The sequence below is a fragment of the Pongo pygmaeus genome, chromosome 11 (assembly GCF_028885625.2).
Source record: "Pongo pygmaeus isolate AG05252 chromosome 11, NHGRI_mPonPyg2-v2.0_pri, whole genome shotgun sequence".
Lineage (NCBI taxonomy): Eukaryota > Metazoa > Chordata > Mammalia > Primates > Hominidae > Pongo > Pongo pygmaeus.
In genome coordinates this window covers 68,884,297-68,911,972 of record NC_072384.2, presented here as the reverse complement: position 1 = coordinate 68,911,972, position 27,676 = coordinate 68,884,297, and the positions used below count along the sequence as shown (strand labels likewise).

Sequence of the window (27,676 nt, the reverse complement as noted above, 5' to 3'; positions counted from 1 at the left end):
GCCATCCCAGAGTGAATTAAGTTCCTGGATTGATGGTTCTATCACCCCTGTGTGCCTATAATCCACTTTCATAACTGTTTTCTAATTACTCCTTAAAGTGTCCCCTAGAAGACTATGAGCTTCTTGAGGGTAGGGATTGTGCCTTATTCATTTGCAGATCCCCATATTGCTATACTGTGGGGTACATTATAGGCCCTCAACAGATGTTTGTGTAATTAATGAATAGATGAATCTCAGCATTAGATAGGTTGATGGAATTATATAATTTTAATTTGTTTTCTCTCTACATTTGAATGAGCTTTTAATTGCTTCTTCGTAAGCCCTTTGAAAACCTAAGCACAAAATTTAGAATTATTTGGGCTTGATGTAAAGAAGAAAGCCAAGGTAATTGAAATAGTACTGATACCTGACCTAGTTTCTTTTCATATTGTGTTTGAGACAACTCATGACTTGCCTTCTCGGGAATAAAATAAAGTTCTTTAATTTTATGTGAAAATTGGCAATATATACTTAAATAAATTATTTGGAAATTTAATGAGGAAGTATTAATCTCTTTAACCTTTTTCAGATAAAATTGTGCCTCTGCCATGGGCAGAATTCAGACACTTAAGTGCCTTCTGGAAAAATCTATCTATTCTGCCTTTATTAATAGAAATAAAATTGGACCCACAGGTATAAGGTACTTAGAGAAAATATGAAATTATTTAGTGTTAGAAGTAGGCTGACTTGAAAAATTTTGTTTGCTGTTCCAGAATTATAAGACACCATTTTATTAATTAAACAGAAAGAAGGAACAAAATGACAAAGAAGATATAATCAATTAAGCATGGAGAAGGGTGTTAATTATGGTTTATAATTATTATATCTTATCACATGATAATTTTTATATGTTTGAATTTTCAAGTACCACCTTGAAAACTGTCACCGTCTACTCATCTTTTACATATTTTTTTTTTTTTTTTTAGAGACAGGGGTCTTGCTTTGCTGCCCAGGCTGGAGTGCAGTGGCATAATTATAGCTCACTCTAACTAAATAAAAAGAGAAGTTTTTTTGGCTCAAGTGATCCTCCTACGTCAGCCTTCCAAATAGCTAGGACTACAGCTACTTGGAAGTGAGCCACTGTGCCCAGCTAAATTTAATTTTTTTTTAAGATATAAGGATCTCACTATGTTGCCCAGGCTAGTCTTGAATTCCTGGCCTCAAGTGATCTTCTTGCCTCAATCTCCCATGGCTGGGATTAAAGGCACGAGCCACTGTGCCAGGTTTACTTGTCGTTTGAAAAGGTTTTTCATGTTTAGTTTTGGTGGTAGATTCCTTAACAGATCTAATTTTATCAGAAAACCAAGTTTTGCTGAACCTAAATATCTATACTATATATAAGTATAAGAAGCTCTGTAGGCTGGGAGCCTTGGATCCCTGACAGTTTTGCAGAACACTGATACCTATGGACTCTAAAATGGACGTCTTTATAGATACCCACGGACCACTAATGGACAAAAACATGAATCAATATGTATTGTGGCATTCAAATCCTCACGCTTTGGGAGAGGAGGGAGGTTCCAAGATGGCCGAATAGGAACAGCTCCAGTCTACAGCTCCCAGTGTGAGCAACATAGAAAATGGGTGATTTCTGCATTTCCAACTGAGATTTGAAGAGACTGGTGGATCTCCCAGCACAGAGTTTGAGATCTGAGAACGGACAGACTGCCTCCTCAAGTGGGTCCCTGACTCCCAAGTAGCCTAACTGGGAGACACCTCCCAGTAGGGACCAACTGACACCTCATACAGCCGGGTGCCCCTCTGAGACGAAGCTTCCAGCGGAACCATCAGGCAGCAACATTTGCTGTTCGGCAATATTTGCGGTTCTGCAGCCTCCACTGATGATACCCAGGCAAAGAGGGTCTGGAGTGGACCTGCAACAAACTCCAACAGACCTGCATATGAGGGTCCTGACTGTTAGAAGGAAAACTAACAAACAGAAGGGCATCTACACCAAAACTCCATCTGTACATCACCATCATCAAAGACCAAAGGTAGATAAAATCACAAAGATGGGGAGAAACCAGAGCAGAAAACCTGGAAATTCTAAAAATCAGAGTACCTCTTCTCCTCCAAAGGAACGCAGCTCCTCACCAGCAACAGAACAAAGCTGGATGGAGAGTGACTTTGACGAGTTGAGAGAAGAAGGCTTCAGACGATTGGTAATAACAAACTTCCCCAAGCTAAAGGAGGATGTTCAAACCCATTGCAAAGAAGCTAAAAATCTTGAAAAAAGATTAGACGAATGGCTAACTAGAATAACCAGCATAGAGAAGACCTTAAATGACCTGATGGAGCTGAAAACCATGGCACGAGAACTACATGACACATGCAAAAGCTTCAATAGCCGATTTGATCAACTGGAAAAAAGTGTATCAGTGATTGAAGATCAAATGAATGAAATGAAGTGAGAAGAGCAGTTTAGAGAAAAAAGAGTAAAAAGAAATGAACAAAGCCTCCAAGAAATATGGGACTATGTGAAAAGACCAAATCTACGTCTGATTGGTGTACCTGAAAGTGACGGGGAGAATGGAACCAAGTTGGAAAACACTCTTCAGGATATTATCCAGGAGAACTTCCCCAACCTAGCAAGGCAGGCCAACACTCAAATTCAGGAAATACAGAGAACGCCACAAAGATACTCCTCGAGAAGAGCAACTCCAAGACACATAATCGTCAGATTCACCAAAGTTGAAATGAAGGAAAAAATGTTAAGGGCAGCCAGAGAGAAAGGTCGGGTTACCCACAAAGGGAAGCCCATCAGACTAACAGCAGATCTCTTGGCAGAAACTCTACAAGCCAGAAGAGAGTGGGGGCCAATATTCAACATTCTTAAAGAAAAGAATTTTCAACCCAGAATTTCATACCCAGCCAAACTAAGCTTCATAAGTGAAGGAGAAATAAAATCCTTTACAGACAAGCATATGCTGAGAGATTTTGTCACCACCAGGCCTACCTTAGAAGAACTCCTGCAGGAAGCACTAAACATGGAAAGGAACAACCGGTACCAGCCACTGCAAAAACATGCCAAATTGTAAAGACCATCGATGCTAGGAAGAAACTGCATCAACTAACGAGCAAAATAACCAGCTAACATCATAATAACAGGATCAAATTCACACATAACAATATTAACCTTAAATGTAAATGGGCTAAATGCTCCAATTAAAAGACACAGACTGGCAAATTGGATAAAGAGTCAAGACCCATGAGTGTGCTGTATTCAGGAAACCCACCTCACATGCAGAGACACACAGAGGCTCAAAATAAAGGGATGGAGGAAGATCTACCAAGCAAATGGAAAACACAAAAAAGCAGGGGTTGCAATCCTAGTCTCTGATAAAACAGACTTTAAACCAACAAAGATCAGAAGAGACAAAGAAGGCCATTACATAATGGTAAAGGGATCAATTCAGCAAGAACTAACTATCCTAAATATATATGCACCCAATACAGGAGCACCCAGATTCATAAAGCAAGTCCTTAGAGACCTACAAAGAGACTTAGACTCCCACACAATAATAATGGGAGACTTTAACACCCCACTGTCAAGATTAGACAGATCCATGAGACAGAAAGTTAACAAGGATATCCAGGAATTGAACTCAGCTCTGCACCAAGTGGACCTAATAGACATCTACAGAACTCTCCACCCCAAATCAACAGAATATACATTCTTCTCAGCACCACATCGCACTTATTTCAATATTGACCACATAGTTGGAAGTAAAGCACTGCTCATCAAATGTAAAACGACAGAAATTATAACAAACTGTATGTCAGACCACAGTGCAATCAAACTAAAACTCAGGATTAAGAAACTCACTCAAAACCGCTCAACTACATGGAAACTGAACAACCTGCTCTGGAATGACTACTGTGCATAAATAAATGAAGGCAGAAATAAAGATGTTCTTTGAAACCAATGAGATCAAAGACACAACATACCAGAATCTCTGGGACACACTTAAAGCAGTGTGTAGAGGGAAATTTATAGCACTAAATGCCCACAAGAGAAAGCAAGAAAGATCTAAAATTGACACCCTAACATCACAATTAAAAGAACTAGAGAAGCAAGAGCAAACACATTCAAAAGCTAACAGAAGGCAAGAAATAACTAAGATCAGAGCAGAACTGAAGGAGATGTAGACACAAAAAGCCTTTCAAAAAAATCAATGAATCCAGGAGCCGGTTTTCTGAAAAGATCAACAAAATTGATAGACTGCTAGCGAGACTAATAAAGAAGAAAAGAGAGAAGAATCAAATAGACACAATAAAAAATGATAAAGGGGATATCACCACCAATCCCTCAGAAATACAAACTACCATCAGAAAATACTATAAACACCTCTATGTAAATAAACTAGAAAATCTAGAAGAAATGGATAAATTCCTCAACATATACATCCTCCCAAGACTAAACCAGGAAGAAGTTGAATCCCTGAATAGACCAATAACAGGCTCTGAAATTGAGGCAATAATTAAGGGCCTACCAACCAAAAAAAGTCCAGGACCAGACGGATTCACAGCCAAATTCTACCAGAGATACAAGGAGGAGCTGGTACCATTCCTTCTGAAACTATTCCAATCAAAAGAAAAAGAGGGAATCCTCCCTAATTCATTTTATGAGGCCAGCATCATCCTGATACCAAAGCCTGGAGGAGACACAACAAAAAAAGAGAATTTTAGATGAATATCCCTGATGAACATCAATGCAAAAATCCTCAATAAAATACTGGCAAACCAAATCCAGCAGCACATCAAAAAGCTTATCCACCATAATCAAGTTGGTTTCATCCCTGGGATGCAAGGCTGGTTCAACATACACAAATCAAAAAATGTAATCCATCATATAAACAGAACCAAAGACAAAAACCACATGATTATCTCAATAGATGCAGAAAAGGCCTTTGACAAAATTCAACAGCCCTTCATGCTAAAAACTCTCAATAAATTAGGTATCGATGGGACTTATCTCAAAATAATAAGAGCTATTTATGACAAACCCACAGCCAATATCATCCTGAATGGGCAAAAACTGGAAGCATTCCCTTTGAAAACTGTCACCATTCCTATTCAACATAGTGTTGGAAGTTCTGGCCAGGGCAATCAGGCAGGAGAAAGAAATAAAGGGTATCCAATTAGGAAAAGAGGAAGTCAAATTGTCCCTCTTTGCAGATGACATGATTGTATATTTAGAAAACCCCATCATCTCAGCCCAAAATCTCCTTATGGTGATAAGGAACTTGAGCAAAGTCTCAGGATACAAAATCAATGTGCAGAAATCACAAGCATTCCTATACATCAGTAACAGACAAACAGAGAGCCAAATCATGAGTGAAGTCCCATTCACAATTGCTTCAAAGAGAATAAAATACCTAGGAATCCAACTTACAAGGGATGTGAAGGACCTCTTCAAGGAGAACTACAAACCATTCTCAATGAAATAAAAGAGGACACAAACAAATGGAGGAACATTCTATGCTCATGGATAGGAAGAATCAATATCATGGAAATGGCCATACTGCCCAAGGTAATTTATAGATTCAATGCCATCCCCATCAAGCTACCAATGACTTTCTTCACAGAATTGGAAAAAACTACTTTAAAGTTCATATGGAACCAAAAAACAGCCCACATTGCCAAGACAATCCTAAGCCAAAAGAACAAAGCTGGAGGCATCACGCTACCTGACTTCAAACTATACTATAAGGCTACAGTAACCAAAACAGCATGGTACTGGTACCAAAACAGAGATGTAGACCAATGGAACAGAATAGAGCCCTCAGAAATAATACCACACATCTACAATCATCTGATCTTTGACAAACCTAACAAAAACAAGAAATGGGAAAAGGATCCCCTATTTAATAAATGGTGTTGAGAAAACTGGCTAGCCATATGTAGAAAGCTGAAACTGGATCCCTTCCTTACACCTTATACAAAAATTAATTCAAGATGGATTAAAGACTTAAATGTCAGACCTAAAGCCATAAAAACCCTAGAAGAAAACCTAGGCAATACCATTCAGGACATAGGCATGGGCAAGGACTTCATGTCTAAAACACCAAAAGCAATGACAACAAAAGCCAAAATTGACAAATGGGATCTAATTAAACTAAACAGCTTCTGCACAGCAAAAGAAACTACCATCAGAGTGAAGAGGCAACCTACAGAATGGGAGAAAATGTTTGCAATCTACCCATCCGACAAAGGGCTGATATCCAGAATCTACAAAGAACTTAAACAAATTTACAAGAAAAAATCAAGCAACCCCATCAAAAAGTGGGTGAAGAATATGAACAGACACTTCTCAAAAGAAGACATTTATGCAGCCAACAGACACATGAAGAAATGCTGATCATCACTGACCATCAGAGAAATGCAAATCAAAAGTACAATGAGATATCATCTCACACCAGTTAGAATGGTGATCATTAAAAAGTCAGTAAACAACAGGTGCTGGAGAGGATGTGGAGAAATAGGAACACTTTTACACTGTTGGTGGGACTGTAAACTAGTTCAACCATGGTGGAAGACAGTGTGGAGATTCCTCAAGGATCTAGAACTAGAAATACCATTTGACCCAGCCATCCCATTACTGGGTATACACCCGAAGGATTATAAATCATGCTGCTATAAAGACACATGCTCACGTATGTTTACTGTGGCACTATTCACAATAGCAAAGACTTGGAACCAACCCAAAAGTCCATCAGTGATAGACTGGATTAAGAAAATGTGGCACATATACACCATGGAATACTATGCAGCCATAAAAAAGGATGAGTTCACGTCCTTTCTAGGGACATGGATGAAGCTGGAAACAATCATTCTCAGCAAACTATCGCAAGGACAGAAAACCAAACACCGCATGTTCTCACTCATAGGTGGGAATTGAACAATGAGAGCACTTGGACACAGGATGGGGAACATCACACACTGGGGCCTGTCGTGGGGTGGGAGGAGGGGGAAAGGATAACGTTAGGAGATACACCTAATGCAAATGACGAGTTAATGGGTGCAGCACACCAACATGGCAGATGTATACATATGTAACAAACCTGCACGCTGTGCACATGTACCCTAGAACTTAAAGTAAAATAATAATAATAAAAAAAGGAATTATAAAAAAAAGAAGCTTTGTAAAAATTGAGAGCAAACCTTCTTTCTTCCATTAGGGGATTATATTATATTTTTTAGAGGATCACGTTTTCCCCCAAAGCTCTTTGTATGTAGACAATTTAACATCCCAGGATAAGATAATGTTACCGTGTTATGGTAATTCCTGCCTCAGATTTACAGGATAGCTTTCACGTCATGCTTGCGGGCATCAGTTCACTGGATTTTATCTGTTTTATCTGGAGGCAAATTTGATGAACTGCTGATGCCCTGCTTTCACCTATACTAATCAACATGGGATAAAATCAAGCTAGCTTAAATTTTTTTTCTCTTTATAAAATTGATACATGGTCAATGTAGACAGTTTATAGAATAAAGGAAAGTATATAGAAAAAAATTAAAAAACCACTCATATTCATATTCACACCACTCTTGAATAACTGCTATTAAAGGTTTGGTATATTTCCTTCTTGTTTATACAAGGATTTCAATGGGTGGGTTGGGGTTCCTTGGTTAATACCTATACTTACAAAATTTTTATTTCATTAACCTTTTTACCATATAGTTTTAAAATCTGTATTCTATTCTTCACACATGTCGATAACATAATTGTGTACATAGCATGCTTAAGTGTGGACACTATTCTCTGGGCATTTTGATAATATTATACTACTGCTTTTGCATTGTAAGCTCAGCTTGGTGGTAGCCGGGTACTTTACCCTGTGTCCCTATGAACTTTATGCTTTCCAATATCCTTGTTAATGCCAATAGATTAGTCTGGTCTAGCAATAATTATAAATTAAGTAATAATTTTTTCTCTTCACAGCACAAAGTACATGCTCAAGTCATCAGATAACATGCTCCAACGGTCAGTGTATCCCAAGTGAATACAGATGCGACCACGTCAGAGACTGCCCGGATGGAACTGACGAGAATGACTGCCGTGAGTCTGTTTTAGTCCTTGCACTGTATTTGGTTTCACCCTTGTCCCTTTGGCATTTTAATCAATTTGTTAGATTTGTTGATGGACATAAATGCCTACAATACGCCTCTTGTTATTGCAATCTCTTGGCAGATTCTTTTGTGGATTAGGGGTGATGTTCTGATAAGAGTCTATTTTTAACAAGACATTCTAAGAGTGTCCTGCCTTAGTGCATCAAGTTTCTGTATTTTTTATAGTAAGAAACTTTTAACATGAACATAGATTCCAAAAGGAAGGATAATTAAATACATTGAGTACAGAATCCAGTTTGGTAAATTTTAACTGTTATTACACAGCTATAGTAAGTTTCTAGGACAAATTTCTCACTAGTTTTCCTGCTTTTATGAACTCAACATTTTTCAGATTACTGTTGGAAAAGTGTTACATTTTGAAAATGGCTTTTCCTATAACAGCAGGATACTATATCTGTTTGTGACTGATCACCACAAAATAAGACATACAAATCATAGTATTCTATGTATAATGTATAAATATTACCACACCAAAATAAGAAAGTGCAATCATGGTTCATTATGTAGTAACAGGTAAGTAAAGAACAATCTTCCTCTTTTGAGGCTTATATAGAAGTGTTAGGATATGGGAAGATAGGAATTAGTCTGCTGTGTCAGTCCTATAGTCCATATAATTGTCTTTAATCTCAGACATACCACAGTTTCTCTCTCTTTCTGTTTTTTATTTTTTTATTTTTTGAGAAGGAGTTTCACTCTTGTTGCCCAGGCTGGAGTGCGATGGCATGATCTCGGCTCACCACAACTTCCACCTCCTGGGTTCAAGCGATTCTCCCGCCTCAGTCTCCCGAGTAGCTGGGATTACAGGCATGCACCACCACGCCCGACTAATTTTTGTATTTTTAGTAGAGATGGCATTTCACCGTGTTGGTCAGGCTGGTGTTGAACTTCTGACCTCAGGTGATCCACCCGCCTCGGCCTCCCAAAGTGCTGGGATTACAGGCATGAGCCAGTGTGTCTGGCCCCTAGTTTCTCTTAAAAGTTCTTACAAGTCTATCATTTATGAATTTTTCCAGAAGTTCCTTGAGTTTTTAATATATATGTATATTTTAATATATACATATAATATATATTTCTGACAGGCCTTTTCGTGCACTCCTGCATTTCATAAATTTACTATGTGCTGTATAAAGATATAGTCATGTGTCATTTAATGAGGGGGACACATTCTGAGAAATGTGTTATTAGGCAATTTTGTTGTTGTGTGAACACGATAGAGTGTTGTTAAACAAACCTGGATGGTATAGCCTACTGCACACCTAGGGTAAACAGTATATACCCTAGGCATATACTCTTGCTCCTAGGCTACAAACCTGCACACCATGTTACTGTGCTAAATACTATAGGCAATTGGAACACAATGTTAAGTATTTATGTATTAAACATATGTAAACATAGAAAAGGTACAACAAAAATATGCTATTATAATCTTAGGGTACCATTGTAGTACATGTAGTCCATGCAGTCTGTCGTTGACCGAAAGAGCCATACGCGGTGCCTGACTGTACTTCCTTTTGTTTGCTCTTAAATTTATATTTCAAACTTCAAGGAATTATCCCAGTATTCCATTAATTGGTGAGCAGATTTTTGTGTACCTTAGAAATCTTGATCATAAACTTTTCAGTTATTATGTCTCCAACTGAAGATTCAAGTTTTAGCCTATTCTCATGGGATATCTCCTCTATTGTTTTATAATTTTGATTTAATTTTAGTTCTCTGGATTGTCTCTAAATTCCTTCCTTTGATACAAGTGGTTTGTTTTATGCTTTCTGATAAAAGAACTATCTTGTGTAAATTTTGCTAAACTTTCCAATATGGTGCCGTGACTAGGGTAGGAGCTAACATACATTGATTATGGCAAGCAAATTGTTTCTAGTCACTGTACCTTTCAGACTATAGTGTTCATGGAAGAAATACTTGTATATGTGCAAAAGTAAGACCTATGCTTCCGTCCATACCATGACCACATGGTGCATTTTTAAAAACGACCCTTCTCCAGTGCTTTCTCCCTTGCACGTTATTTTTCTTTGAGAGAAGCGTCTGTGCTATTTGTCGTTGTCTCTCCATTTCCTAGCAGAGTTCCTAGTACAGTTCTGTTCTAATTTTCATCTGAAATATTCTTATTTATCTATTTATTTATTTTTAATTTTACTTTAAGTTCTAGGATACATGTGTGACGTTCCCCTCTCTGTATCCATGTGTTCTCATCGTTCAACTCCCACTTACGAGTGAGAACATGTGGCGTTTGGTTTTCTATTCCTGTGTTAGTTTGCTGAGAATGATGGCTTCCAGCTTCATCCACGTCCTTGTAAAAAACATGAACTCATTCCTTTTTAGGGCTGCATAGTATTCCATGGTGTATATATGCTACATTTTCTTTATCCAGTCTATCATTGATGGGCATTTGGGTTGGTTCCAAGTCTTTGCTATTATAAATAGTGTTACAATAAACATACGTGTGCATGTGTCTTTATTTTTTGAAAGAGATTACAGTGTTTCCACTTTGGATTTATCTTCACTCTGGAAATTATGCAAAGAATTTAGACTAAACTCTGGCAAGTTTAGAGATGGTAGCGTGTGTCTGGATGCCATAGAATAGCAAGTTCAGGGGTCAAAGATTCTCCTTTCAGTGCTTTGTAAAGCACACAGTAGGTTCTTCATTGAGGCAAATGAAGAAGATATTTTTGATTAATAATAATGATAAACCATATGTTATATTTTGTAGCATTTTATAAATTTCAGAGCATTATATAAATTCTAGTTGTTACTATTAGGTTCCTTTATGAGGACAATAGGGCAGGCACTATTATAATCTCTTATGAATAAACAAAAACTTCAAAGAGAAGAGTGACTTGTTCGAGGTTGTATAGTAGAGATAGGGCTTAATTTGTCTTCTAGTTCCAAGTCTGGTGATTGCTCTTCATGGAGGGCTTTATTTACAGAAGGAGAAAGTCCTATCTTATACAAGTTAAGAGACCACCAGAGGCCTGTACCACCAGCCAAAAGTCTGTGTCTTTATCCCTTATTTGCAAGTAGATGAAAATGAGTGCTTTATTGCAAATGCAGTGGGACTAAAGGAACTGCTACTTTGGGGAAAATAAAAGTCAGCTGAAACAGAATGTTTGCAGCCAAGACTAAAGTCACTAATACAACCGGCTCACAACTTTGCCAATGAACCTTCTGGCAAAAACCTGGCAGGATATGGATATGCAAGTAGCTGCTGTAAAAGGGAATGAAGCAGAGGAAGTGAGCTTTATAAGTTATTATATCTGGGCAGGAATTTTTAATCAAGTTTTTTTTTAATTTAAAAAAATTTAAGTACAAATAGTTGGTGAAATAATGATTCACTAAGGAAAGAACACCAAATTTGGCTTACTGTTTCTGGAATCATACAAGTCATGAACCCTTCAGGGCACATTGTGGCCTAAAATGAATCACATGCATATAAGGGATTTTGCAATGAGGCGTTCTTTCCTATTTCCCTCTACCTTGTTTATTTATTGCTAAGTTTCATTTATGGAGGAGTGTAAAAAAAAAAACTCTCACAAATCAGAGGAAATGTAGAAAAGAATCTTCTTATTCTTTTGTTAGTGCTTTGATCTGGTCACAGTCAGATATATACAAGAAGGAAATGAATGGCCTCGATCAAAGTCCTTAGAAAATGCTAGTATAGGGGATGGGTTGCAGGAGTGATCCCATTTTGTTTTCCTTCTTTGTTTAAAGTTCTTGTGGAAAGTGGGAAAGAGAACTGCCAGTCACCGAGCACCAGCCACCACCTTACCCACTTTTCACATCAATGCTGCAAGGTGGGTATGAGGACCAGCTCTGTTTTACAGAGATTGTAAAGATTATCAAGATGTAAGAGTAGGGGAGCCAGGATTTTAACCCAGGTCTAAACCATATGCCTGTGCTCTTTAAAGATTTTGCTTTAGGAATAGAAATTTATAACTTATTTTTGTTTAAAGGTTACTTAGCTATTTGATTATTTTTACATATTATTGTCTAAGCCTTTTTTAGTATGGAAGTTTTTTTTTAACATATACAAAAGAAGCATGAATTGTATAGTAAACCCCTTTGTATGCATCACTCAATTACATCAATGATGAACTCATAACTAATATTGTTTTATTTATTCTCTTTATTCTCCCCATTATTTTGAAGTATTTCTTAGACATTGTATAATTCCACCTGTAAATATTTCAGTATTTATCTCTAAAATATAAGGACTAAAACATAACCATAATATCATTATCACACCTAAAAATTAAACAACTCTTCTTTAAAATAATCAGATATTGAGTCAGTTTTTAAAATTCCCCAATCATCTTGTTATTTTTTACAGTTTTATTATTTAAATCAAAGTCCAAATAAAATCTTTATGTTCAAGTTAGTTGATATGTCTCGTAAGCCTTTCAATTTGTGGGGTTTCCTTCTATTTCTGTTCTTTACCCCTTGCAATGTACTTGTTAAAAAAAAAAACCCAGGTCACTTGTCCTGGAGTTTCCCACAGTCTGGCTTGTGTTCATTGTGTCCCCTGATGTCCTTTAACATGTTCTCTGTCCTCTGTATTTCCTGACAATTAGTAGCTAGACCTGGAGCAGGGTTTCTCGACCTTCACACTGATGACATTTGGGACCGGACGGTTCTTTCTTGTGCGTTGTAGAATGTCTAACAGTATCCCTGGCCTCTATCCACTAGATGTCTGTAGCATTGCCCAGTCGTGACAATCCAAAATGTCTCTGGACGTTGTCAAATGTCCTCCAGGAGCAAAATCATCCAGTTGAGAACCACTGATTTAGGGGACTGAACAGGTGCAAGGATTTTCTTTGGGGGGAAACAAGGGAAGGCAAGAGTACTTTTTATATAAATCTGTGTGTTTTCATTAGGAGACACAGGATAGCTAGCTGTCTGTGATGTGAGTAGCCATTGATGATCACTGCTGAAATCCATTTAGTCATAGCAGTACTTAGTTATTTTAAATGTTGCATTAGATATATAACAGCTGTTATTAGTTGCTTTAAATTAGAATGTTTTCATGTGATCAAAGATTAAATGAGGCTTAGCCAGAAATCATCTTCATGAGACATGACACTTTATTATTTCTGCAGTGATGATGCATGGAAATCATTACTTGTGGACAAACTTAGAATTAGCCTGTGAATGGGGCTTTTGTTTTTCTATTTCTCAGAAATAGAATGGCCTATAGGAATGAATATATTAGGTACCTGGAAACCACCTAAAAATAGTAATGGATGTTGGAAAAGCTCCAAAGAAGGACTCAATTCCTCCCTCCAATATTCAAAAGGATTAGGGAGCTTGATGTTGTAGTTTGTAGCCCTGCCTGTCATTCCAGACCTCTAGGTTGTAGTTCATACCCTTTCAAGCTTCTAAAATCAAGACACTGAGCTCCAAGACAGAGTACCTTGTGTCCATTCCAGGCATTCCTTTACAGAACAAAGAGTGGTGTGTAAGAGTCCTCTCAGGGAGGCAGGCAGGGAGAGAGGAGGTGAGAGAATGGTCGAGATGGTGAGGAAGGGGAGGATATTAAGGTCTCAATAAAAAGATTATTTTTGAGATAAATGTGGTATAGTATGAGAGATTCTTATTGCATTTGGTCTTTTTGTCTGCTTCGTCTTTATGTGCATAAGGTATTGGTGGTTATTTTACCCATTTAGAAAAATTTCTGAATATATATATATATATATATATAAAGCTGCAAAACAGGTAAAAGCTCATTTTCCCCCTTAGTTCTTTTATTATTCAATCTGGTCATCTGTAAAATGGCATCTCATATTAAACAGCTTGTCAATTAACTTTTTTTTTAAAGGAACAGAGAGATTCAAAACTGCGGTCCATTTTACTTCTAATGGGATTAGCATCAAGGAAAAACCACTCATGCAGGGTCTAAGATAAACATCAGAACAATGCAGCAATTATAGGTCATTCAATTAATATATTGATGTGACTTTCAGTTGCTCAAAAATAGTACAGTTTTTTTCTGTTAAGTGAAAAGATTATTTTGCTTTTTCAAGCACCATATTAGAATGATTTTGGTGTGAATAAAACTATTGCTAATTATCGTTGGTTTGCAGCACTTCTCTTTTGTTACTTAGGAATGCCAAAGAAAGGGTAAAATCCCGTTACAATGAAGGCTTTCTTGCCGGTAATCAGCAGTATTTGGTCTGCCTGCAACTGGGGCTGCTTTGTCCCAGAAGTTTTATTTCTATTGACTTTCTGCTCTTTAGAATTTAAACATTTTTCTTTATATCTTTAACTGCTGAAACTCCAGCTGAGGGAACAGTGGGAGAGGAATAAAAAAGATGGTTAAAGTCATTTTGTGGACTGTGAGGGTGCATGAAGAACATGTTCTTCAAACTCAGTTCCACATTTAAGCTGCCCAACGAGCTTTGCCCTTGCTATTCTCTCTCTCCCTGAAGCCAGAAAGAAGAAGCAGGTGACTCTCAAAAGGACCCCATCTTACCTGTCACATCACGGATGTGCCTTTTTAGCATTCTCACAGTTGAGATAGGATTCAGAGCCCTGAAACCTGGAGGAAGGAGAGAAAACTCTCTTTTATTTAGTTTCCATCATACAAGGATGTTATAAATATCCCCCATCTTTAAAAAGATCCTAAGATCCCTCTTAGCTGTTGCCAATTACCCTGCTCCCTTTTACAACAGAGTTTCCTAGCATTAACGTTAATGGCTGTTTCCATTTATCCTTGTCCTGTTTCTTTCTTTAAAATTTTTTTTTTACATATGTAATGTATCCAACTGATTGTCCTTTTTTTTTAGAACCCACTGAAAATAGTCCTTCATCTTCACCAGTCTCCTGAAAATATTCTTTCAATGCTACCAATGACTGCCATTATGCTAAGCCTAATGGTTCTTGTTCAAATATCACTTCTCAGAGAGCTACTCCCCAGTTACTCTTTACCTTTTACCCAGCTCTATTTTTGCAACTTTTTTTCCCATTGTGACATTTACTTTAATAGCTGTAATTTCACTCTCCCAAACAGAATGTCTGTTCCATGAGAAATTGGATTTTATTTCATTCTTTAGTACCTTGCACACTATAGGTGTGCAATAATTATTTTTGTATGGATTGATTAATAAAATGCTGTGGGAATTGCTAATTCACTTGTAATTTTGTTTGCCTTTTAATTTAATTCTTAGCACAGCATCTATGAAGTCAGATTTCAATAAATACATGTTGAGCACAAGAGAATTCTAATTAAGAAGAAGGCAGCACTCTGTAGAATAACTGGTTTCTAGGATATTGACATTCATCCAGCAATGATTTGCTGATGAGTATTCAAATTATTTGGAGCTATGTTTCCAGCAGGGAGGCTGAGCCACACCATTTCTAGTGATTGGAAAGTGGCTACTCTTATAATGCTGGGGTGCAGTTAGTTTTCCTGTCTCTTTGATTAGATTTTGTCTTTTGTTCTGCCCAGGTGGGTCCCTGGGAATAACTACTAAGGTATGGAACCATGGTGTTGTCTGGCCTTCAATGAAAACATGTAGCCCAGTGCCACTAAACATGATGTACATTATAAACATTTGTTTACCCCTTAGAAGGCATCTTACTTCTTTGTACTATTCCTTGGAGCATTTGATGCACATTTTTCCATCTTGTTGCTCGGTCACTTTTGTAATAGAGCTTGTGTGAGTTTTTTTTTGTTTTTTTTTTTTTAAGGAATTTACAACTATGTCAGTTTTTATCTCCTTTGCGGTTTTTGGTGATAGCTCTGTGTATGGGAAGAAGGCAGTGCTGTGGATCTGGAATCCTTGGAGCAACCCTCTCAGGCACATTTCTAGTTGAGGTCTAAGATTAGGTCACTGTGGATAGAGACCAGCAAGGTCAGGCTTATGACCCAGCTAGTACAAAGGGAGTGAGCTAAGGAAAACTAGATAACTTAGTTTGTTTCTGTTTTTGCTTTGGCTTCCTGAAAGCCACCCAGACTAAACTTGATGTTAGTTCAATTCTACAAGTCCTCGGGATGACCATATTTTCTTTCTCTTTCCAAGGTGCTGAATTTCTTTCTTTCTTTCTTTCTTTCTTTCTTTCTTTCTTTCTTTTTTAATAAATTTGGTTTTATATAACTTTTTATTGAAAGCTTCTTCAAATTACTTTTGGACTGAGGCAGGAAATACTTCTCTGTTTTTTCCTTGTATATTACTACATTCCCTAGGAGCTAGTCCATGATGGCAGTCACTTTAGAGACTTGAAATTTACCAGGAATGGGGGTTTGGGGAGTCGTGGTGGTACCTTTATGAGACTTTAACTTTATGGCCTGTTTTTTGGTATTGACTCTCCTGTTTGTCCTGGTACTCCTTCTGGAAAGTTATTTTTCTTGTGTAGGTTTCCTAGAATTCCTAGATTATATCACATTGAAGTACTTTGTTGACTATGCCATAAGTTGTGGGAAACTAGAGTTTGCCTGACTTCTCCCTTCTTCCTAATGTGGATGGGAAACTGACTGGCAGAAAGAAAATCTTCCCCCCTTCCTCTTGGGTTTCTTCTTTTTCTTTTCATAATCTCTTTTAAGAATTTTCTATTACCATTTAATTCAATTTCTTTCTTCTTTAATTTTTCGCTTCTTCCTGTTACTTACTCTGCAGCCTATAAATGGTAGATGTATCTGTGGTAGTGGTTAGTAACCTGGGTTATGGAACCAGGTTGCTTGGATTTGAATTCTGGCTCTCCAACTTTACCAGTTATGTGACCTTTTTCAAATTCCTTAACCTCTTAATGCTCAGGTTCTTACTCTATAAAATGGGAGTCATCATAGTATTTACTTCATGAGGTTGTTATGAAGATGAAATGAGTTTATACATATTGAGTACTTTGACACATGTCTGGCACACAGTTTTTAATATATGTTATTGATGATGATGATGATGGTGATGATTGCTTGTTTAACTTTGTGGGTAGTACTTGCAAGTAAGTGCTGGTGGCCAAACTGGTAGATTCTTTCTGGCAAATCATTACATTGACTGGATTAATCTGTCTTGGAGCCAGAGCAAATAACATAAAGTAACTTATAAAGGATGACTCTAGGACCTTGAACAGTCCCAGGTGTCTGGGCTGGACTTGTATCAGTAATTTCTTGTGTGTGTGTGTGTTTCCCAATCTTGGCTTAAGTTTCCTAACCTACTTTAAGATCCCTTCTTCATAATAATGGTTTTTTCTATGTTCTTCTCAGCCATGTTGTCAAACTGTGAGAATAAAACGTGTCTACAGTCTTCCCGTCAAGATAATAATGAATAGTGCCTTATATTTGTATCTTACTCTGCTTAAAATGATTTCCATTCTAAGAGGTCTACAAGGTCTTCAAACTACATTTCTACACCCTCCTTCCTGATTATGTAAACAGAACTATAACATGGAAATTTCTTGCTTCAAACCAAATCATTAACAGCGAAAAAATATAAAAACTCTTGTCTGCATAATTTTGGGGCAGCTCCCAATTATGGGGGAACAAATCTGAACATGTACATTTGGGACTGGGAGAAAGTAAAGAAAGGGGAAGCAAGGAGTGGTGTGAGGAAGGATATTCTCACCTTTTTGTGTTAGAAAAAACTTTAAAGGTCTGAGGCTTAATTTATAGGTACTTGTTGATCTTTCCATTAAAACCAAATTCAGAAGGAAGAGTTTCCTTGGTGTTCTTACATATGGTCTCCTCTCATATTGCACTTTACCCTATACTCAAAGTCTTGCAGGACATTTTAGCCACATGATGGATTTGCTCTATGGGAAGAAGATTAGACTTAGGCTTGCCAAGCAAATAAACCAAAAAATAAGATTTTAGATATCTCCCAGTTGGAAGCTCAAAGGATTGTGATTTATTGTTTTCTGGAGTAGATTGAAACTCATTAACATCTTTAGCAATGGTAGTAGAATCCATTCATTTCTTTCTTTGCTCAGTGTTAACAGTTCGGACCTGTTCTCTCTCTATGGGTCTCCAAAGAGGGAAAACCATTCAGAAACAGATTTCCAGGTATTTTCAGTATTTAGTGGAGTTAGGGAGCTCTGTGAAATCTTTCCTATGAGTATACATCTCGGGTTAACTATGCACCGAAGAGATCAAGGTGTGCAGGGGTTGAGAGGGGTCCTCTGCTGATTGAGAGAGATTCTTTATCAGTGTGGATGGAGATGAGAAAGCTGTTTGTTCCTCATTCCAAAAGTCAAACTGCTGACCTCTGGCCATTACAATACCCTCCCTGATGATATCAAGCTGAGCTTCTTGTTTGTTGGGTGGGGAATGGGCCTTGTCAGTAAACTTGTAGTCATGTCAGTGGTTACTGTTTTAATCTTTCCCCTTTCAATTTTCCGGCACTGGCTCTCAAAAAGCAGGATGAGGAAAACGAGAGATCCATCCAGCACACTTATTCTAGATTCTTTATATTTATAATTATCACCTTAAATGAAGTAGCCACTGTTCAAGCCCAGATTAATTTTCCTCCAGACAGATAGCTTATCTATTGCGAAGAGCTGGGGTTTCTATGAGTTTTTCTCCTGCTTGCTGCTGCTCTTAAAAGGCTAGATAACACATTGACAGTTTCAGCACAGAATTTGGTGCATGACTTCTGCTTGAAAAGACTTGGGACTATCCAAAGAATTATCTTCAATATATTTATATCTCTGTAAAATCTCAAATTGGGTTCTTAAGTGCCAAATTGAGACTCAAAGTCAACTAAGACATACCTTTTCCTTGGTTAAAAAGAAATCAGAAGATGACCTGATAATCACTACAAAAATAATCTTTCATGAAGAAGATGGTCAGACCAAGGAAGATATCACATTTGTAAAAAGGAGGGTATTCAAAGGCCATAAAAGGCAGAACTTCAAAATATTTTAAAAAGCCGAATGAACTAAAATGTTCACCTGTGATAAATAGCAACATTGAACATTTCTTGAGCACAGAGAGTAATGTCCCACCCCTGTACTAAGTGTGCACAGTGAGTAATGTCCCACCCCTGTACTAAGTGTTGGGGATTCTAAAGTGAGTAAGACAGGATCCTTGATCTCAGGGAGTTTCATTATGTCTTGGGGGAAAGAGATCAACAATCCACAGAATAAAGCCTCCAGTAAGAAGTCATGAGAGACAGGTGGTCCAAGTCTGGCAAGTAGAGAGGAGGGACAGATAGCACGTTATTCCTGTAAGAGACTTCCTGATTTTCCACTGTGACCTAGAAAACCAGGTCCAGTGAGTAGCAGTGAGGTGGTCATATGTACATAACGTGGCAACAACAATTTGTGCTTTGAAAGCACATTATGCTTTTCAACATGCTTTACCAGACATGGTCTTTTCAGGCCCCTCTACCCTGTGCAGTAGCTTATCCAAATGTACAGATAGGGAAGCAACATAGAGAGGACATGAAGTTTGAGTCACAGTAAATAGCTGCTTAGTGGTACCTCTGGGCCGCCAGGGATCCTGAACTCTAGGCCTGCTTTCTTTCTCCAACCCGCCAGTGGAAGAAATGACCTTTCTTTTTTCCAAGCTTGTGCGGTGGTACTTTAGTTTCCTGGGATGTTATCTGTATCATGTAAAAGAATGTTTGATTTTGAACTAAAGTTAAATTCTTTCTCATTCTTCGTCTTTCGGCTCAAAAGTCACTTCTTTAGGGGATACTTTTCTGGGCCCCCAAATCTCTCTGCTATGCAGTCTCACAGTCCTCTGTACTTTCCACATTAGCACTTATCCCAGTTTGTAATTTACCATTTGTGTCTTATTTGATTAATGTCTGTCTCCCCTGTCCAGCCTTACTCTCCATGAAGCCAGGGAGCATATTTCTTTTGTGTATGAATATATGCATTTAGTGACTTGCATATAGTAATCACTCAATAAATGTTTGCTGAAGGAAATTTAAGGTTTGTTTATTGTTTCCTTTTTTTTTTTTTTTTTTTTTTTTTTTTTTTTTTTACAATAGAGTACCCAACATGTGAGCAGCTTACCTGTGACAATGGAGCCTGCTATAACACCAGTCAGAAGTGTGATTGGAAAGTTGATTGCAGGGACTCCTCAGATGAAATCAACTGCAGTAAGTATTGTGCACAAGATGTGCAGTGGTGTGCTGAAGCTGGTTTATACTGGTTTGAGAGAGCCAATATGTACAACTCTTCCCAAGTTCAGGTTCAGTGAATTCATGTTGGTAGTTTGAAGTCAGCCGTTGGTAGGAGTATTTACACACTGGAAATTGGCAAACACTACAAACCAGGGCCTTTTTGTTCCTGGATAACTGGTTCTTAAACATTTACCAGCACACCATTGCTTAATAAGAATCCCTTTTTAAACTGGGGATGATCTTCCTTTGAGATTAAATGGCTACAATGGAGTTAACGTCTCTCTTTTCTTTCCCTTCTTAACTTTCTGTTGCAGCTGAGATATGCTTGCACAATGAGTTTTCATGTGGCAGTGGAGAGTGTATCCCTCGTGCTTATGTCTGTGACCATGACAATGATTGCCAAGACGGCAGTGATGAACATGCTTGCAGTACGGTGATTTCTTTATGCTGGGTCACGTTGTTGGGAGTGTTTTGTTTGGTTTCGGTTTTGTTTTGTTTTATCCCCCCACTCCCCCACCAATGTACCTCTTTTTTCAAGGAGAAGAGTCACTACGTTTGATGGCAGATGGAATCAGAAGGTCACTAGGGGCCTCGGCACAAGCCTTTGTGGTGTTGCTCGACCTGGGCTTCTTTATTTTCCAAGGATCTGTGTAGATGTACAGGGCTGGTGATGGACAGTTTGCCTTCTTTCCTTAGGCTCCAGGGGTACGGGATATATTGTATCACTGCATTCTCAAATGACCCATACCTCTGACAATCTTGATAGTCGAGTGAGAGAAGTGTTTTTAAGGGAAAGGAAGTTCCTATGAGTGGCTCTAACTCTCCTCTTTACTTTGAAATTTCTGCTGCATTAAAGTTGGAGGGTCAGGAAAGTGTCTTTTTCTTCTTTTTTTTTTTTTGGAGATGGAGTTTTGCTTTGTTGCCCAGGTTGGAGTGCAGTGGCGCGATCTCGGCTTACTGCAACTTCCGCCTCCTGGATTCAAGCAATTCTCCTGCTTCAGCCTCCCGAGTAGCTGGGATCACAGGCATGCACCACCATGTCCGGCTAATTTTGTGTTTTTAGTAGAGATGGGGTTTCACCGTGTTGGCCAGGCTGGTCTCGAACTCCTGACCTCAAGTGATCCGCCCACCTCGTCCTCCCAAAGTGCTGGTATTATGGGTATGAGCCACCACGCCCAGCCTGAAAGTTTCAGTGTGGTATAGGTGGCTTTCTTGCCTCCACTTCTTCACTCTTACCTTGCTTTTATGTCCGTGCTGTTGCCTGCAATGCAAATGACCTCTCTTATTGTTGCCACCTCTCTACTTATGTTTTTTGGAATGAGTAAAGTTAGAAGACTCCATGAAAGAGTTTTACTATGTTCAGTAAGTTGGCAGCTTTGTGTGGTGATTTATTTATTAGAATGTATGATTTCCCTCCACACCTCTTTTGATTGGTTGGTACCCATGCCTTAGGGTGTTGTTAAATATTTTTGATATCACCCTAATTTTCAATGAGCCATGCCTGACTTCCTTTCTGGAACCCGGGCTTATTTCAGTGACAGAGAATTAAAGAGAATGTGACATCATGGAATGGTTGACTCAGAATCATTTGGGCATAGATTAGCAATTACAGAGCTTGTAGTAAAGTATGAGAACGTTGGATGTTGTCATGTCTGCAGCATCTTTGTCTGCATTTTCTGTTCTGTGCCAATGCATTGCAAACCATCTTGTTTTTAATTTTTTTTTTTTTTTTTTGTGAGACAGAGTCTCACTCTGTCACCCAGGCTGGAGTGCAGTGGTGCAATCTTGGCTCACTGCAACTCCACACCCCGCCATCAGGCTCATGCCATCCTCCCACCTCAGCCTCCCCAGTAGCTGGGACTACAGACATGTACCACCATGCTTGGCTATTTATTTGTATTTTTTGTATTTTTGGTAGAGATGAGGTCTCACCATGTTGCCCAGGCTGACCTAATTTTTAATCTTGAAAAACAGAAACCGGCACCTGAGTTCATTTCCTGGACCCAAAGCTGCTGTTATCTTCTTCTTTCTCTCTCTTTTTTTTCCCTGCTTTTTAAAATTTTTGTCAAGATATTTAAGGGATTAAATTGATATAGAAATTTCAATTTCTAGGAGTTCTGCTTAGGCAGTGAGGTGAAAGCACTTTGAGTTTTTCCAGGTGATTTGTGTCTTTGGAGTGCAGCTGTTGCTTTATTCCAGACTATCCGACCTGCGGTGGTTACCAGTTCACTTGCCCCAGTGGCCGATGCATTTATCAAAACTGGGTTTGTGATGGAGAAGATGACTGTAAAGATAATGGAGATGAAGATGGATGTGGTAAGGAGGGGAAGAGATTCCTACTGAAAAGCATTTTCTTCAAGTGTTTTCCAGCGCTTGTTTTTTCTCCTTTCCTTTTTAGAAATTTTGTGTGACAAGCAAGCCTCAGGATTGGCTGGAGTTGAAGGGGTTGTTTAGGAACTTAGTGGGTGGGGAAGAAGGAGGTGACTGCGCTAACTTTTCCTAAGAAGATTCAGAACTCAAATACAGATTAAATTATAATCCTCTCCTTTCTATCTTTAAGGCAAAATAGGTAGGACAGTCTCTGCCTCTTCTATACCCCAGTCTGACTTTCTCCCTGTAAGACTGCCTGTTTTAAATAGATTTGCCTATATAAAACTAATAGGCTGGGGAAGGAGAGAAAATAGGGAAAATGTCATTTTTCTTAGACCTTACAATCTTTAAAAATGACTTTGAACCTTGGTAACAGTTCAGCTTATTTTTTGTTTTCGTTTTGTAAATTCTGATTCCCAAATGAGTCACTGACATTCAGTGGTGAGACAGAGGCCACCTTGGGAACATGTGAGGTGGAGCTGGGGATTGGTAAGTCTAGGAGAAGCTACTATCCAGGGAAGTGCTTAAAGATTCTGTGAGAAGGAAATTGCCAATTATATTCACCCTTTTATGTTGCTGATATTCACCCTTTTATGTTGCTGATATCATCAGCAGTACCTCCAACAATTTAGCAGTTACTAATACCCACACCCTACAGCAAGTTACCTGCACCATTCCAATCCCAGGTATGATAAGGGGAATGCTTGTTCTGGGAACATAAAACATAGTTTTATGTTTTTATGTTCCAGAAGGTGGTTTTTCTACATTTGGGTTATGGTTTTTCTTATACTGTTGACATTTCACTAAATAAAGCAAATCAAAAAGCCCAACCACAAACTCAAGTAATTCTGTACCTGGCTTGATGGCCCTAGTTCTATAATTCAGGATTTAAATAACTACATCTTTTCCTAGGGGATTATGAATCTAGTTTGTTGATAATTGAGGCCCGTATCTGCTTCTTACTCTTATAACCCGGCTGGGGGCTGCCTCTTCCAGGAAAAGTGGAATAATTCCCTTATGCCTCTCCTTAGAATCTCAGTAAAAGACTAGTGGTAGAGTTCGAAATCACTAACTTACTGTAAAATGTAGATCATTTGTAGATTTCTCTTGTCCAACTTGCTCTACATCCTCTTTTAATCACTGATTAAAAAAGAGCTGGCTGTATCTTCCCTGTGGCCTGTAACTCTCTCTTTTTCCCCCCACAGAAAGCAGTCCTCATGATGTTCATAAATGTTCCCCAAGAGAATGGTCTTGCCCAGAGTCAGGACGATGCATCTCCATTTATAAAGTTTGTGACGGGATTTTAGATTGCCCAAGAAGAGAAGATGAGAACAGTACTACTACTGGAAAATACTGTAGTGAGTATAGACATTTACCTGGGTAGCTTTCAGATGAAGATATTTCTGTTTTCTAGAACAGACGTTCAAATACAGTGTATCTGTTGGTGTTTACATAACAAAGCACCCCAAGACTTAGTGGTGTAAGCTGACAAATGTGCCTTATTTCTCACAGTTCTGTGGGTTGGCTAGGTAGTTCCTCTGGCCTATATCCGCTCACTCACACGTCAGGATGTTGCAGTAAAAGTTTGGGCTAGCCTAGCCTTGTTGACCCAGAGGCTGAAAGAGCAAACCCCAGGGCTCAAGTACTTTCAAGGTTCTACTTATGCCAAGTTTGCTCAAGTCTTCTTGTCCAAAGCAAGACACTTGGCCAAACCCAGAGTGGATGGAAGAAATAGACTCCATCTATTGATGGGAGGAGCTTAACAATTTTTTAGCAACTCCCCGTCCCTAATCCCTAACACACACACAGGAAGGATTGTTTCAATGACAATTTTCATGACCTTAAAGATGTTCTGGAGATTTTATTATCTGGCTTATAATTATGGAAAAAGGCCTTGTCTGGCTGTACTAAAAAAAAAAAAAAAGCTTCTGGTTCCTGGGTTATGTACTTTGAGTTACTCTCCAATGGCAAAACTGAGTTGGCCATGCACAGTGTTGTTCAATTTTGTCTTGTGTGACCACACTCATTTATGAGGAAACTGACTGGAGCTAGGGATTTTTTTTCTCCTTTTTTGTGACTGTAGAATATTCACCCCACCAACAACCCATCAACTCTGTGGACAGCTGACGGTCCTGTAAGGGAATGCCATTTAAAACCTTGATTTCATCAATAATATACTCTAACTAAATTTATGATTGCCTAGAAGTCCCCATGTAACTGCAACCCCAAGGTTATTTTTTGTTTCCTGACAAAAATTGTACATAATATTTAAACAGGTAGAGACCTCTATGGTATTTTTTTCTCTATTTCATTTGGGAGCCCATTTAAAAAAGCTTAAAAAATTAATAAGAGAGGTGTAGTCACAGTATGAAAGTTGGAAAATAAAAATTAACCAAAAGAAAAAAATATAATCACCTGAAATCCCATCTCTTGAAGCCAGCCACAGTTAATATTTTTAGGGCTTATTCTTGCTCCAGTCACTTGGGAGTTCTTAGCCCTTTTTACTATGTAGACATAAAGATAGACCCACACATGACCTGATTTTTTTTTTGATAAATAAGACTTATAATAACTTATACTTGCACATAGTTATAACTTTAAAAAGGAGCTTTTTTTTTTCTTTTGTTTCCACTCGAGATAGGCTCTTGTTCTGTCACCAAGGCTAGAGTGCAGTGGTGCAGTCATAGCTCACTACAGCCTCCAACTTCTGGGCTCAAGTGATCCTCCTGCCTTGGCCTCCCAAAGTGCTGAGATTACAGGTGTGAGCCACTGTGCCTGGCTAATGTTTTTATTTTTAACTTTTTGTGAAGATGAGGTCTAGCTACATTACCCAGGCTGGTCTTGATCTCCTGGCTTCAAGCAATCTTCCTGTCTCAGTTGAACTTTTATTGCAAAGTTTTGCAGTAAGCTTTGAAGGGTGACAGATTTTTCTGTATATCTACTACATGCTTACTTAGCTGCTACTCATGGAAAAAGAACCTATTAGATTAATCATTCTTGTCCAGAGGTCACCATTCATTTAACAAAGTTCTTTTCTTCGTTTAGGTACGACTCTATGCTCTGCCTTGAACTGCCAGTACCAGTGCCATGAGACGCCATATGGAGGAGCATGTTTTTGTCCCCCAGGTTATATCATCAACCACAATGACAGCCGTACCTGTGTTGGTAAGTGATGGGGGTCAGGGGCTACTTGTCTTTCATTACAGTACACTGATGGGTCCCCTGATCTCTGACATCAAGGAGGTTGCACTTGTAGAGAGTCGCCTTGGTCTGTCATAACAAAGAGCAACCCAGACCTCACAGAAAACCTGGCAAATAGGGAATTTTAACTCTGAGAAGGTTTGGTGTGTTGTACAAGGCAAAAGAGTGGTTCTGTCATGAGCGAGTTGACTAGGTACCTGGAACCTATCCACTACTTGATGAGGGCGGTAGTCCTTTTCTGTTTTCTTTTCAAGTATTTGGCATCAGGATTGGTGCAGCCATGCTGGTTATTGAATACTGAACTACTTCCATGAGGTTGGTAGACAGCTGCTGCTTGAGCCCAGCAAGCAGCCCTACCTTGCTCCCCTGGCCTCTTCTCCAGGATGCACAAATGTCCCCAGGATCCCACAACTAAAGAGTTGTTACCTGACACAGCAGAGGATCACCAGTTCATTGCTCAGGTGACTATACTGGTGGGTCAGTGCCTATGCTGGGCTGGCTACTCATTCCACTGATTGTGACATCCACTTGGAACTATCATTCAAGATGAGCAGATTCTTTATCATGATGCTTCCAGATGGTGGCTGGCATTAAACTAGACACCAGTACACCAACTATTTCCTCTTATCTCTCCTCTCTGACTTCAGAAATGATTTCTCCCATTGGGAGATTTTTGATTTTGATGCCAGCTTTATATCTCACTGTGATTAGGACAGGGCCTTATGATGGGAGAATTAGACATGACCAACTATCATCAGTTTTCGTTTTCTTAGTGAGTTGTTGGTGCTCTGATCTTTTTTTCCTTCTATCTGATTTTTGATACATGAACAACAAACATACTAGCAGGAAGTGATCACAGAGGTTTAAAGAAAACTATTTTTACTGCTGTTGGGAAAAGGCATCTGGAAGGCAATTGAAACTATTCATTAAGATTTGGTAGTCATCTATGGGTCTCCAAAATGATTCCGAATTTTCCCAGGATATTTATATTCTTTTGATATTCCTTAGAAATGTGAGGTATTCTTTAGGGCTTTTGGGATAGCAACAAACATGAAATGTGTAAGAAATGCTTCTAGAAAAGTATTTCATCTGAAATTATTATTTTAATATTATTAAAATGTTAAAATTTTAATATTTTAGAACTATTTGGTAAAATTTGGTAAAAAATATTGAATTTAGGTAAACCTAATGCAGTTATTCAGTCTTTAGTCTCAGCTCATGGCTTCCAACATAATTATACTTTGTCAAATACAGCTAATCTTAACAACTACTCATAGCCAGAAAAGCCTTTCTTTTTTTCTTTATTATTATTATTATTTTTCAGCAGAAGTGCTAGCAAACAGAAAAACGTATTGATACCAGAAATAAACTCTGGTTTGCAAATTAAACTTGAAATTCTTGAGAAAGTCTGCTCCTCAGCGTTACTTAAAACTATAATTGTCCTGAATGGTAATGCCTAGGTTTTCTTCTAGGGTTTTTATGGTTTTAGGTCTAACATTTAAGTCTTTAATCCATCTTGAATTGATTTTTGTATAAGGTGTAAGGAAGGGTTCCAGTTTCAGTTTTCTACATATGGCTAGCCAGTTTTCCCAGCACCATTTATTAAATAGGGAATGCTTTCCCCATTTCTTGTTTTTGTCAGGTTTGTCAAAGATCAGATAGTTGTAGATATGTGGCATTATTTCTGACGGCTCTGTTCTGTTCCATTGATCTATATCTCTGTTTTGGTACCAGTACCATGCTGTTTTGGTTACTGTAGCCTTGTAGTATAGTTTGAAGTCAGGTAGTGTGATGCCTCCAGCTTTGTTCTTTTGGCTTAGGATTGACTTGGCGATGCGGGCTCTTTTTTGGTTCCATATGAA

At 38.4% G+C, this 27,676-nt stretch overlaps 1 protein-coding gene across 1 annotated transcript in view; it reads left to right on the top strand.

The window, feature by feature from the left end:
* LRP2 (LDL receptor related protein 2) overlaps positions 1-27,676 on the top strand; it is a 231,935-nt gene that overhangs the window by 44,850 nt on the left and 159,409 nt on the right. Inside the window, exons 4-9 of the mRNA XM_054476935.2 lie at positions 7,988-8,104; positions 20,109-20,219; positions 20,558-20,671; positions 22,443-22,559; positions 23,819-23,971; positions 25,659-25,778. Of these exons, the coding sequence (XP_054332910.1) occupies positions 7,988-8,104; positions 20,109-20,219; positions 20,558-20,671; positions 22,443-22,559; positions 23,819-23,971; positions 25,659-25,778 (732 nt within the window). The remainder of the gene's footprint in view (positions 1-7,987; positions 8,105-20,108; positions 20,220-20,557; positions 20,672-22,442; positions 22,560-23,818; positions 23,972-25,658; positions 25,779-27,676) is intronic.